Source organism: Globicephala melas, chromosome 2 (genome assembly GCF_963455315.2).
Source record: "Globicephala melas chromosome 2, mGloMel1.2, whole genome shotgun sequence".
Lineage (NCBI taxonomy): Eukaryota > Metazoa > Chordata > Mammalia > Artiodactyla > Delphinidae > Globicephala > Globicephala melas.
In genome coordinates, this window is record NC_083315.2 from 57848041 (window position 1) to 57862708 (window position 14668).

General features: G+C 47.7%; 1 protein-coding gene across 3 annotated transcripts in view; it reads left to right on the forward strand.

Moving 5' to 3' along the window:
* TMEM266 (transmembrane protein 266) overlaps nucleotides 1-13453 on the forward strand; it is a 144316-nt gene extending 130863 nt beyond the window's left edge. For all 3 annotated transcript variants that reach the window (XM_030874884.2, XM_060293955.1, XM_060293954.1), the window contains 2 exons: nucleotides 10901-10963; nucleotides 12297-13453. In XM_030874884.2, the coding sequence (XP_030730744.1) occupies nucleotides 10901-10963; nucleotides 12297-12889 (656 nt within the window). In that variant the 3' untranslated portion in view covers nucleotides 12890-13453. The remainder of the gene's footprint in view (nucleotides 1-10900; nucleotides 10964-12296) is intronic.
* Nucleotides 13454-14668: the final 1215 nt, after the last annotated feature.

A 14668-nucleotide genomic window follows, 5' to 3' on the forward strand; every position in this document is an offset into this window, starting at 1 on the left:
GTATCACACTGATTGATTCGTGTATACTGAAGAATCCTTGCATCCCTGGGATAAATCTCACTTGATCATGGTGTGTGATCCTTTCATTGTGTTGTTGGATTCTGTTTGCTAGTTTTTTGTTGAGGATTTTTGCATCTATATTCATTAGTGATATTGGTAATTTTCTTTTTTTGTAGTATCTTTCTCTGGTTTTGGTATCAGGGTGATGGTAGCTTTGTAGAATGAGTTTTGGGAGTGTTCCTTCCTCTGCAAGTTTTTGGAAGAGTTTGAGAAGGATGCGTGTTAGCTCTTCTCTAAATGTTTGATAGAATTCACCGGTGAAGCCATCTGGTCCTGGGCTTTTGTCTGTTGGAAGATTTTAAATCACAGTTTCAATTTCATTACTTGTGATTGGTCTCTTCATATTTTGTATTTCTTCCTGGTTCAGTCTTGGAAGTTTATACCTTTCTAAGAATTTGTCCATTTCTTCCAGGTTGTCCATTTTATTGGCATAGAGTTCCTTGTAGTAGTCTCTTAGGATGCTTTGTATTTCTGTGGTGTCCATTGTAGCTTCTCCTTTTTCATTTCTAATTTTATTGATTTGAGTCCTCTCCCTCTTTTTCTTGATGAGTCTGGCTAAAGGTTTATCAATTTTGTTTATCTTCTCAAAGAACCAGCTTTTAGTTTTATTGATCTTTGCTATTGTTTTCTTTGTTTCTATTTCATTTATTTCTGCTCTGATCTTTATGATTTCTTTCCTTCTGCTAACTTTGGGTTTTGTTTGTTCTTATTTCTCTAGTTCCTTCAGGTGTACGATTAGATTGTTTATTTGAGATTTTTCTTGTTTCTTGAGGTAGGATTGTACTGCTATAAACTTCCCTCTTAGAACTGCTTTTGCTGCATCCCATAGGTTTTGGATCATCATGTTTTCGTTGTCATTTGTCTCTTGGTATTTTTTGATTTCCTCTTTGATTTCTTCAGTGATCTCTTGGTTATTTAGTTACATATTGTTTAGCCTCCATGTGTTTGTGTTTTTTACGGTTTTTTCCCTGTAGTTTATTTCTAATCTCATGGCATTGTGGTCAGAAAAGATGCTTCATATGATTTCAATTTTCTTAAATTTACTGAGGCTTGATTTGTAACCCAAGATGTGATCTATTCTGGAGAATGTTCCATGTGCACTGAAGAAAGTGTATTATGCTGTTTTCAGATGGAATGTCCTATAAATATCAATTAAATCTATCTGGTCTATTGTGTCATTTAAAGCTTGTGTTTCCTTATTAATTTTCTGTCTGGATGATCTGTCCATTGGTATAAGTGAGATGTTAAAGTCCCCCACTATTATTGTGTTACTGTTGATTTCCTCTTTCATGGCTGTTAGCATTTGCCTTATGTATTGAGGTGCTCCTATGTTGGGTGCATATATATTTATAATTTTTATATCATCTTCTTGGAGTGATCCCTTGATCATTATGTAGTGTCCTTCCTCGTCTCTTGTAACATTCTTTTTAAATTAATTAATTTATTTTTGGCTGCGTTTGGTCTTCGTGGCTGCATGCAGGCTTTCTCTAGTTGTGGCGAGTGTGGGCTACTCTTCGTTGTGGTGCGCAGGCTTCTCATTGCGGTGGCTCCTCTTGTTGCAGAGCATAGGCTCTAGGTGTGTGGGCTTCAGAAGTTGTGGCATGCAGGCTCAGTAACTGTGGCTCATGGACTCCAGAGCGCAGGCTCACTAGTTGTGGCACACGGGCTTAGTTGCTGCCCGGCATGTGGGATCTTCCCGGACCAGGGCTTGAACCAGTGTCCTCTACATTGGCAGGCAGATTCTTAACCACTGTGCCCCCAGGGAAGCCCCTCTTGTAACATTCTTTACTTTAAAGTCTATTTTATCTGATATGAGTATTGCCTCTCCAGCTTTCTTTTGATTTCCATTTGCATGGAATATCTTTTTCCATCCCCTCACTTTGTTTGTATGCGTCCCTAGGTCTGAAGTGGGTCTCTTGTAGACAGCATATATATATGGGTCTTGTTTTTGTATCCATTCAGTGAGCCTGCGTCTTTTGGTTGGAGCATTTAATCCATTTATATTTAAGTTAATTATCGATATGTATGTTCCTATGACCATTTTCTTAATTGTTTTGGGTTTGTTTTTGTAGGTCCTTTTCTTCTCTTGTGTTTCCCACTTAGAGAAGTTCTTTTAGCATTTGTTGTAGAGCTGGTTTGGTGGTGATGAATTCTCTTAGCTTTTACTTGTCTGTAAAGTCTTTGATTTCTCTGTCAAATCTGAATGAGATCCTTGCCAGGTAAAGTAATCTTGGTTTTAGGTTCTTCCCTTTCATCACTTTAAATATGTCATGCCACTCCCTTCTGGCTTGTAGAGTTTCTGCTGAGAAATCAGCTGTTAACCTTATGGGAGTTCCCTTTTATGTTATGTGTCATATTTCCCTTGTTGCTTTTAATAATTTTTCTTTGTCTTTAGTTTTTGTCAATTTGATTACTATGTGTCTTGGCATCTTTCTCCTTGGGTTTATCATGCCTGGGACTCTCTGTGCTTCCTGGACTTGGGTGGCTGTTTCTTTTCCCATGTTAGGGAAGTTTTCAACTATAGTCTCTTTAAATATTTTCTCAGGTCCTTTTTCTCTCTCTTCTCCTTCTGGGACCCCTATAATGTGAATGTTGGTGCATTTAATGTTGTCCCAGAGGTCTCTTAGGCTGTCTTCATTTCTTTTCATTCTTTATTCTGTTCTGCAGCAGTGAATTGCACCATTCTGTCTTCCTGTTCACGTATCTGTTCTTCTACCTCAGTTATTCTGCTATTGATTCCTTTTAGTGTATTTTTCATTTCAGTTATTGTGTTCTTCATCTCTGTTTGTCTGTTCTTTAATTTTTCTAGGTGCTTGTTCTTTAATTCTTCTAGGTCTTTTTAAAACATTTTTTGCATCTTCTCGATCTTTGCCTCCATTCTTTTTCTGAGGTCCTGGATCATCTTCACTGTCATTATTCCGAATTCTTTTTCTGGAATGTTGCCTATTTCCACTTCATTTCATTGTTTTTCTGGGATTTTATCTTGTTCCTTCATCTGGTACATATTCCTTTGCCTTTTCATTTTGTGTGTCTTTCTGTGAATGTGGTTTTCATTCCACAGGCTGCAGGATTGTAGTTCTTCTTGCTTCTGCTGTCTTCCCTCTGGTGGATGAGAGTATCTTACATTCAAATCTTAATCCATTTTGAGTAAATTTTTGTTTATGGTGTAAGAGAGTGGTCCAGTTTCCCCAGGACCACTTATTGAAGAGACTGTCCTTTGCTCATTGTGTATTCTTAGCTCCTTGTTTGTAAATTAGTTGACCATACATGGGTAGGTTTATTTCTGGGCCTTAATGCTTTTTTAAAAAAAATAAGTTTATTTATTTATTTTTGCCTGCATTAGGTCTTTGTTGCTGCACACAGGCTTTCTCTAGTTGCGGCAAGCGGTGGCTACTCTTGGTTGTGGTGTGCAGGCTTCTCATTGCGGTGGCTTCTCTTGTTGCAGAGCACGGGCTCAAGTTACGCAGGCTTCAGTAGTTGTGGCGCATGGGCTTAGTTGCTCCATGGCATGTGGGATCTTCCCAGGCCAGGGATTGAACCCGTGTCCCCTGCATTGCCAGGCGGATTCTTAACCACTGCACCACCAGGAAGTCCTAACCTTAATGATTTTTAAACAAGGGGCCCCACAAGTTATGCAGCTGGTCTTGTGTCTCAACCCTAATTTTTCCAAAATGAGAATAGTAGTGGAAGCACATCTTCACTGAGAGGAACTGAACATTCAGTCATACACTCTGCCCTCAGCCTGGTACACAGCAGGTGCTCAGTGAATAGTAGTGTCCCCCCTCAGTGAGGCTTGCTGAGCTGTGGAGCAGCAAGTTGGAGTTTGGGAGTGGGAGTCCCGACCAGCAATCAGGGCTTCCCTCTGGGCTTTGGGGCCTGGATCTACGCAGGACGTGTGGGTGTGCAGTCCTGACCCCCACCCCCAGGCTGGCCAGTCCTGTCGCCTATGGGAGGCCCAGCTGACTCACCACCCTTTTGCTCCACCTCTGCCTCGCTGGGCAGGTTGGGGCCCTGCCCAAGGAGCAAACCCCACATAATGAGCATTGCCACCACAGCACCTTACCGGCTTTAGGAGGATTAGTCAGGATGGCTTCGCAGAATGTTCACACCCTAGGAAGAAAGGTGCTGGGCAGCTGAGAGCAGCTGCCACAGAAACGACCCAAGACTTTGGGGCTGGTAGGGAGCACCATGGGCCGGGGTTTCAGGGAGGTGAGGAACAGCCCCAGGTTAGACTTGACCTTCATTATCTCAGTGAAACATACAGCTCACCTGCATGTAGATATTTCTTATTCCCATTTTACAGGTGAGGAAGCTGAAGCTCAAAGTGGCTAGGGATTTGCCTAAGACCACACAGCAAATGTCTGCACAGTTGAGGTTGGCACCTGGGCTCTTTTGTCCTGGAGCCTGTGTTTGTACCAACCCTTCTTTCCCACCCCTCCAGGGTCAGCCAACCCAGTCTCCCTGTGAGGCAGTTCCTACATGGCCCTAGGGCTCCTTGGTGCCAAATCAAAACAAACTGTGGGGCAGGGGGTTATTCTTAAATGGAAGCTGGGTAGTCCCATGTTGAGGCTGACTGATGGCCTCTTCCTGGCCACAAGCATCTGTGCCTGCCTTTCTTCCCTCCCCCTCAAGCTCCCAGACACCCAGTAGTCACTAGTCTCTGGGCAGGAAGTACCAGGGACTGAGAGCAAGGCTGTGTGCTGCAGGGTGCAAAGAGCATCTCAGAGGGTGAGGGGAATGGTCCTGGGAGGTCTTGCATGCCCCTGACCCAGCCATAGTCACTGTTCAGTCATCCTATTTATTGGCCGCTGGTATACACGAAGCTCCATGCTAAGTGCTGGGGAGACTCTGAGTAAAATGTGGCCCCTGCCCTCTAAGGCTCTTGGGCCCCTGTGTGGATAGGGACAGAACTCCAGCCCAAGCGGTCAGTTGTGGAGAAGGGGGCCTACCTGAAGCAGAGACGGGTGGGTGGGGGTGGGGGTGGGCGGGCAGCATTAGCACTGCTAGGGAAGCCCGGGCAGGCCTTGCTCTGACTTGTCTAAAAGTTCACTCTGAGGCCCCTGTTTGGAGCAGAAGAAGCAAATACAGACTGGACAGGCCTGCAGTGGCTGCCTGGAGACCTAGGTTCTGTGTCAGGCATGTGCATGGAGTGAGCAATCCCACTCATTAATCCCACAGGCATGACGAGAGTCCAAAGGGGAAAGCAAGAGGTCTGACCTAAGGCTGGACTATGGGCCATAGCAGAGGGTATCTGGGGTCCCTCAACTGGTCAGATTCAGCAGCAGTTGCATTGTTGGTAAGGATGGAGAAGAAGCATGGAGAAGTGACCAGGGTCCCAGCCTAGGTGGGCAAGGGAACCATTCACCAAGATGGAGGTGGAGGGAGAAACTGAGTTCTATTTTGGACATGTTGAGTTAGAGGTAGCTGGAGGTCATCCAGGTGAAGCTGTTCAGTTGGCCAGACAAGTCAAAAGCTCAGGAGAGATATCTGGGCTGAAGGTCACCTGGCCTAGGTTATTTTTATCAATGGCTTGGATGAAGATGTGAGCATCCTCAAATAGTCAACACTGAGACAGGAGAGAGAGAGAATACCTTAGGAGACTGAATCAAGATTCAGAATGCTTTCAGCAGGCTCTGGGCTGAAACCAGCAAGCTGACATTTGCCTGAGATGATAAACATGAAGTCCTCTGGGGGAGGGGGGTTACACAGCTACAGCATGGCAAAGGCCTGGCTGGCCTGGCCCCAGCTCCTGCAGAGAAGACCTGGGCATTGATGTTGGCCACGAGCTCGTGAGTCAGCAGAGTAGGGTGGTTGCTAAACCCACTTGGAGGAGGTTAGGCTGCACTAGGGGAATGATCACACCGGATCTTGGGAAGGACCCATCTGTTGAACAATCCCAGCCTTGCAGGACAGCAGTGAGGATTAAAGGAGGTTGGTGTGTGAAGTGCCGAACCTGCAGTCTGGAGCACTGAAGGGCACAGCAAACGCTAGCTCCCTCCTCCCTACTCCTCCCCCCATCTTGGTCTCATCTAGAGCCCACAGTGAAAGCTTCAGAGTGGAGAGGCTGGAAAACTGGGGAGGGGTGAAAAATGGACAGGGGTTTCTCAGGAGAAGAGAATTCTCAGGAGGGATGTGAGGGCTTTTTAAGTGCTGGAAGTTCTGTCATACAGACTGTGAGTAGAAATCGGCTTAGCCTTGGTACCTGTGGGGGCAGGATCTGCAAGGCTTCACATAGCAGGCTCTTCCGGAGGAGACAGAGACTGGCTGCCTGACCAAGGAGTGGACGTCCCTAGGAGGCCCTGACTGTGCTCCTTGGAGGTAGAGGGTCAGGCACACTGACCGTGTTGAGCACAGATGAACCTGATTATTATTATTTTTTTAACATCTTTATTGGAGTATAATTACTTTACAATGGTGTGTTAGTTTCTGCTTTACAACAAAATGAATCAGTTATATACATACATATGTGCCCATATCTCTTCCCTCTTGCGTCTAGATCCCTCCCACCCTCCCTATCCCGCCCCTCCAGGCGATCACAAAGCACCGAGCTGATCTCCCTGTGCTATGAGGCTGCTTCCCACTAGCTATCTACCTTACGTTTGGTAGTGTATATATGTCCATGCCTCTCTCTTGCTTTGTCACAGCTTACCCTTCCCCCTCCCCATATCCTCAAGTCCATTCTCTACTAGGTCTGTGTCTTTATTCCTGTCTTACCCCTAGGCTCTTCATGACTTTTTTTCTTAAATTCCATATATATGTGTTAGCATACGGTATATGTCTCTCTCTGACTTACTTCACTCTGTATGACAGACTCTAGGTCTACCCACCTCATTACAAATAGTTCAGTTTCATTTCTTTTTATGGCTGAGTAATATTCCAGTGTATATATGTGCCACATCTTCTTTATCCATTCATCTGATGATGGACACTTAGGTTGCTTCCATGTCTTGGCTATTGTAAATAGAGCTGCAATGAACATTTTGTTACATGACTCTTTTTGAATTATGGTTTTCTCAGGGTATATGCCCAGTAATGACATTGCTGGGTCATATGGTAGTTCTATTTGTAGTTTTTTAAGGAACCTCCATACTGTTCTCCACAGTGGCTGTATCAATTTACATTCCCACCAGCAGTGCAAGAGGGTTCCCTTTTCTCCACACCCTCTCCAGCATTTATTGTTTCTAGATTTTTTGATGATGGCCATTCTGACTGGTGTGAGATGATATCTCATTGTAGTTTTGATTTGCATTTCTCTAATGATTAGTGATGTTGAGCATTCTTTCATGTGTTTGTTGGCAGTCCGTATATCTTCTTTAGAGAAATGTCTATTTAGGTCTTCTGCCCATTTTTGGATTGGGTTGTTTGTTTTTTTGTTATTAAGCTGCATGAGCTGCTTATACATTTTGGAGATTAATCCTTTGTCAGTTGCTTCATTTGCAAATATTTTCTCCCATTCTGAGGGTTGTCTTTTGGTCTTGTTTATGGTTTCCTTTGCTGTGCAAAATCTTTTAAGTTTCATTAGGTCCCATTTGTTTATTTTTGTTTTTATTTCCATTTCTCTAGGAGGTGGGTCAAAAAGGATCTTGCTGTGATTTATGTCATAGAGTGTCCTGCCTATGTTTTCCTCTAAGAGTTTGATAGTTTCTGGCCTTGTATTTAGGCCTTTAATCCATTTTGATCTTATTTTTGTGTATGGTGTTAGGGAGTGATCTAATTTCATACTTTTACATGTACCTGTCCAGTTTTCCCAGCACCACTTATTGAAGAGGCTGTCCTTTCTCCACTGTACATTCCTGCCTCCTTTATCAAAGATAAGGTGACCATATGTGTGTGGGTTTATCTCTGGGTTTTCTATCCTGTTCCATTGATCTATCTTTCTGTTTTAGTGCCAGTACCATACTGTCTTGATTACTGTAGCTTTGTAGTATAGCCTGAAGTCAGGGAGCCTGATTCCTCCAGCTCTGTTTTTCGTTCTCAAGATTGCTTTGGCTATTCAGGGTCTTTTGTGTTTCCATACAAATTGTTAAATTTTTTGTTCTATTTCTGTGAAAAATGCCAGTGGTAGTTTGATAGGGATTGCACTGAATCTGTAGATTGCTTTGGGTAGTAGAGTCATTTTCACAATGTTGATTCTTCCAATCCAAGAACATGGTATATCTCTCCATCTATTTGTATCATCTTTAATTTCTTTCATCAGTGTCTTATAATTTTCTGCATACAGGTCTTTTGTCTCCTTACGTAGGTTTATTCCTAGATATTTTATTCTTTTTGTTGCAATGGTAAATGGGAGTGTTTTCTTGATTTCACTTTCAGAAGTTTCATCATTAGTGTATAGGAATGCCAGAGATTTCTGTGCATTAATTTTGTATCCTGCTACTTTACCAAATTCATTGATTAGCTCTAGCAGTTTTCTGGTAGCATCTTTAGGATTCTCTATGTATAGTATCATGTCATCTGTAAACAGTGACAGCTTTACTTCTTCTTTTCCGATTTGGATTCCTTTTATTTCCTTTTCTTCTCTGATTGCTGTGGCTAAAACTTCCAAAACTATGTTGAATAAGAGTGGTGAGAGTGGGCAACCTTGTCTTGTTCCTGATCTTAGTGGAAATGCTTTCAGTTTTTCACCATTGAGGACGATGTTGGCTGTGGGTTTGTCATATATGGCCTTTATTATGTTGAGGAAAGTTCCCTCTATGCCTACTTTCTGCAGTGTTTTTATCATAAATGGTGTTGAATTTTGTCGAAAGCTTTCTCTGCATCTATTGAGATGATCATATGTTTTTTCTCCTTCAGTTTGTTAATATGGTGTATCACGTTGATTGATTTGCATATACTGAAGAATCCTTGCATTCCTGGAATAAACCCCACTTGATCATGGTGTATGATCCGTTTAATGTGCTGTTGGATTCTGTTTGCTAGTATTTTGTTGAGGATTTTTGCATCTATGTTCATCAGTGATATGACCCTGATTATTAGAGCTGCTCAACAAAGAGGTAGGAGTCCCCTTCCCTGAGGTGCACAGGCCCTGGTGGGGAGAGCCCCCCGTCAGGCAGGTGTTGAGGTGATTCCTGCACTGGGGGTTCGGGACACAGCTCAGATGCCTCCGGTCCCTTCCCACTCTGCTCTGACTCCACCTCTTGGAACTTCAGGGCTGGCAGAGGGGTCGGGAGCCAGCTGTCACAATCTCTAAGAGCCCCGCTGGCCGCCTCGTGGTACAGATAAAGAAACTGAGGCCCAGAGAGGGGCTGTGACGTGCCCAGGTTCCCATAGTGGGTGCAAGAGCCCAGGCTCTGGGTTTTTCTCATTCACTCCAGGCCACCTCCTGAGAGTGGCCCCTTTGGGATTCATGGGTCTGTGGATACTTTAGCTGAGTTCATTGTCCTGCCCATGTCACATGGCCCTCTACAGCCCCATCACTGGTGCCTGCTGCCATGGCCTCAGGATAAAACCAAGATAAGAGACCAGAACCCTCCACCTCCCACTACCCAGGGTGGCTTGCAGGGCTAGACAGCATTTACAACATAAATTATGAAGGACCATGGAGAAGAGTGTTGCTGTCTGATTCTGAGGGAGTGTTGCTGGTTGATCCTGAAGCAGGGCCTGGAGCCAGCCTGGGGCCCCTCCCTCAGCTCAGACATTAGTGAAAAACACACCTTTTTTCATTTAAAAAAAGAATGAAATGACCACAGGCATTTAACGATCAAAAGAGGCCAAAAAAGCTTTTAAGAGCCAGGTTGCTGTGTGTGCTGCCACCTAGTCTCCCAGTGTCAGGGCAGACTGGCTTCTGCAGCCATCTCAGGTGTGCCCAGGAAGGTGGCCACAGAAAGCATCAGGCCCAATCACCTGCAGACCATGGCTTCTTGGGGTGTGGACCCCAGTCCTTCCCTTCTGCCCCATCAGGCACCACCCAGCCTCCCTCAGGGCCTGTCTTCCTCACCCGGGCACTGTGGTCTCTGTTCTCCTGTCTTAAAGTCTGACACCTTCCCAGCCACTCTCCCCACAACTTTGGGAGTGACTCACACCTGACCATGTTCACACTTTCCGGTGGCTCCTCACTGTACTTGAGGCAAAGCTAAGCTCCTTAGGATGGCTTTTGGGGTCTCCTGTCACCTGCTTTTCCTCCTACGGGCAGGCCTCTCTGTGAAATTCTCACCTCTCCTCTCTCCATTCCTTCCCCACCCCTTCAGGAAAATGAACGAACATTTCTTTGAGACCCTGTTCCCTTACCATCTCTCTTGACCTGGACAGCTTTACACCTTCTCATTTGTTGTTCATTCAATAACTGTTTAGTGAGCACTTACCATGTGCTGGGAACAGTGTAGGGGGTGGGCATGCCCAGTGCCCATGTCCATTCCTGTACAGCGTGGAAGACCGAGGGGGCTGTCGCCGATGATCAGCACCTGGCTGTGTGTGGCTGCAAATGGGGCTCTGAGGCTTTTGCACTGAGGACAGCATTCCCGGTGACCCTGAGAACCTCAGATGGATTCAGAGACTCAGGACATCCAGGCAGGGAAGGCCCTGAGGAACTATTTCCACACCCCTTATCTCAGAGAGGGGGAAACTGAAAACAGAGAAGGAAAGGGCCTGTTCATATCACACAGCAAGCTGGAGATGCTCCCTGATACCCAGTCCAGCCCAGCCCTGGGGCAGATGAGACATGCAGTCCCCCACGGAGGATCAAAGCGTCAGAGAGCTTGTGGGAGACAGTGCCTGCCTCCCCTCGTGGTAATGGGGGTAGGGGCAGGAATACTGGGGGAGGAGCGTGAACTGGCCACAGCCCCTGCCTCTTGGACTCTCTGGCTTACCATCACACTCACCCTTCTCTTCCCCACCTCCATAGAAGCTGCAGTGAAAGATGACATGAACAGCTACATCAGCCAGTACTACAATGGGCCCAGCAGTGGTAAGTCTGTGTTGGCGGCTGTTCTGCATGTACCAGAACTTCTGTGTGGCCCTGCGCCAGAGGTGACCCTGGCAACCCCTAACATCCAGGCTAGGGACAACTCGACCTGGCTGTCTATCTCCCAGCACCTGTGAACCATAACTGCAGGCAGGGTTCAAGGCTCCCAGCAAACTCTAGTGCTAGAGCTGTGGGTGCTGGGGTGGGAATGCTCTGGGATCGCCAAAGAGAGCTGCGTGGGGGACCTTGGAATGGAAGGGGGCTGGAATCTAGATGTCTAAGTGACCTCAGCGCCTCCCAACCTGAGAACCTTTCAGGATGAGCATGATGGGGGTGAGATAGCAGCGTAATTGGGCTCGAGAAGCAACAGGCATTGGGCATGTCCTTGCTTGATTTGTTTCATTCTTGCACTTCAGAAAGTCTTAGGGGGACCTAGTGGTTTTCACTTATGGGAAAGGTTGAGTTTAAAAATAATACTCAGTCCTTCAACGTCTTGTTTCTCCTTAGCCAATGTCTTGAATCTTGTAGTTTGGGTTTCACAGCCCTTAAATCCTGGTAAACTCCGTTTTAAGGCTAGACTCCCTCTTCTGTCTCCTAGGACACTCTCCCCACCACTTTAGAGAGAAACCTTGACCACACTACATCCACTATGATTCAGCCCCTTGATACTTCTCACTTAGAGAAAAGACATTTTGAGGTGTCCTCCACCCTCCCCCTACAATGCATCATATAGAGATTAATCAGTCTTCTGAAGGCACAGCTCTGGTCATGTCACTATCACACTGGACCCATTTAAAACTTTGACCCCCTCTGACCATGAAATTCAAATTCCTTGTCGTGGCACACCATGCTTTCTGAGTTAGGATGGGCTAGGTTATGCCACAGTGGCAATAACCCCACATCTGTGTGGTTTAAATAAATCAACAAAGGCCCATGGCACACTGGCCAGGGGCTCTGTGCCCAGGCTGTCATCTTTACTCTAGCACCCAGCAGGCAGAACACCTGTCACCCCTTCCAGAACAGTGTTGACTGCCAGAGCAAAGCACGTCTGGTTTACATAGCTTCTCTGGGAAATGCCACGGGTCAGTTCTTACAGATGATTGGCCAAGTCACGTCACGTGTCCGCACTTGAGTTCAGCAAGATGGGGAGGCATAATCCTCCCTCAGGGTGGTCAATGAATATTGGAGAACTGGACCGCCTACCAAGACTTCTCCCAGCAAAGCCCGTTCACACTCACTGCCCACCGTCCAGCCCCATTCCTAGACCCGCCCCCATCAGGGCATGCAGAGGTGTGGCAAGGGCGGAGTGTGACCCGCATCCCCTCCTTCCTTGCAGACAGCGGTGTCCCAGAGCCAGCTGTGTGCGTGGTCACCACGGCGGCCATAGACATCCACCAGCCCATCTCCTCTGACCTCTTTTCTGTCGATGTGCCCCTGAAGCTTGGCAGCAATGGTACCTGCGCCGGCGCCACCTCTGAGAGCGCCTCCCGCTCCACTCGCGGCTCCGTCACCCAGGCACAGAGTGACAGCAGCCAGACGCTGGGCTCCTCCACGGACTGCAGCACTGCCCGCGAGGAGCCGTCCTCTGAGCCTAGCCCCTCCCCTCTGCCACTGCCGCCACCACCTCAGCAGGAGACGGCAGAGGCCACAGTCCAGGACCTGTTGTCCTCCCTGTCAGAGGACCCCTGCCCATCCCAGAGGGCCTTGGACCCAGCCTCCCTTGCCCGGCCCAGCACAGCGGGCTTGGCCCAAACCAGCCCCGAGCTGGAGCACAGGGTAAGTCTGTTCAACCAGAAGAACCAGGAGGGCTTCACTGTCTTTCAGATCAAGCCTGTCATCCATTTCCAGCCTGCTGCACCTGTGCTGGAGGAGAAGTTCAGATCTTTGGAATCCAAAGAGCAAAAGTTGCACAGGGTCCCTGAAGCCTAGAGCCTCCGGGCAGGCTGGGAGGGAGCAGGGCAGCCAGCCATCTCACGCTCTCCCAGGGCCCTGGAGGCTACCGGGGCCACACAAGGGGCCCAGGAGCCCTCCTGGCCTCCCTCAGGGTGCTGCCTGCCTCCAGGGAGGTGACGCCAGGCCAGGAGGCCACACGCCTCAGACCTCAAAGCCCAGAGCTGGCGCCTCCTCTCACCCTGCTCAGGGGAGGGTGGTGCTCGTGGCTGGGGTTTTTTTAAACCACTTTTACAAAAACCAGCCTGTGGCCCAGCTTCAGCAGGGCAGAGTGCGGGGGCCAGCTCAGCCTCTTCCGTTGCCTTTGTTCCTGATGCCCACCCCGGACCCCCGGGAACAGCACTGTGAGCAGGGGCTATCCAGCCCCACCCCCAAGCCGTCTTTTCCAGGAATCCTGGGTGGAGCCAACACAATCACACACAGACCACCATCTGAGCCTATTTCATTTGTCCTCATTCTCTCATTTAGGCATGAGCATTTCTGAGTCTTTTCAAGACAAATCTAGTTTTCACCTTCACAGGACATAAAGGGATGGATCTGAAGGTGGGTGGGAGGGTTAGGGGGGTGGGGGGACAGCCATTTTCCAATCTTGGCTTTAATAATAAAAACCACCTGCACTGAGACTTCCAGTTGGCAGAGGTGTTCCTTTGGTTGCTAGTCCAAGTGAGGACCCCAGAGTAGCTTGTTTGGGTTCGAGTTGGCCTTGAAAACCAACCCAGGGAGCCCCAACCCCTCTCTGGTGTGCCCGAGGCCTTTATAGAGTGGAAGGAGCCCTGGACCCCGGGAGGGAAGCGCTCACACTGCCTGCCTGTCAACTAGTACCTTCCCTTCCCTCATCTCCCCACCAAAATGGAGCTCAGAATACTGTGTTCCTTGCTGACAACTCCCAGACGCAGCTCACTGACCCAGGGCTCCATCCCTCAGGGATCTTGAACTTAGCTGGTCCAAGGCTGAGCGTGATATCTTGCCCACAGCCTGCGCCTCCTTCCGGGTTCCCAGCCAGGGCACCACCATCCACCCAGACATGAACGTGAATGAATGTTGGCTCCCTTCTCATCCCCCACAAGCAGTCAAGGAACGCTGGCCATTCTGCGCTCCAAGTCACCTGCCCCAGACGCCATCATTACAGCCTTGCTAAGGCCCAGGCCCAGCTCTGGCTCCACCCCCCTCCAATCACTGTGTCCCCACCCGGGCTGCTGAGCCTGGTCACTGTCTCCTTTGCTGAAAAGCCTCCAAGGGATTTTATGACCACTATGTTTCATTTTATATGTCCAGAAGAAAAAGGGAAGGGAATTTTTTTCATTTCAAGGGCTCCCATTGCCTCAACTGAGTTTCTTGGTGGGGTCACAACTCCTAAATGAGCTCACTTGCCTGCCCCCTGGCCACCCCTCCCAACCTGCTCTTTCTCCTCTCCCTGTGTGTGCAGGTTGTTCTCACTACTCAAGTGTCTCACTAGTAGGTCAGGGTGTCCTCCCAGCTCCTGTGGCCCCTTGGACTCACCCTGACAGTGCAGTCAGTGATCCCTTGGATTGGTCAGCATCTGCATCCCTGCTTGCGTCCCCTTGGTCCTCAAGATCAGGGATCAGGCCCGAGTCCCATTAAAACCCTAGAGCCCTGCGTAAGGCCACAGGCTTGGGCACAGAGTCACTCAGGAAAGACGGCTGAATTGGAGAAAAGGAGGGAAATTACCACATGCAGACAAAGAACACCCTCATGATTTGTGGGGAGATCAGCACTTGTCAAAAAAGATATTAAAGG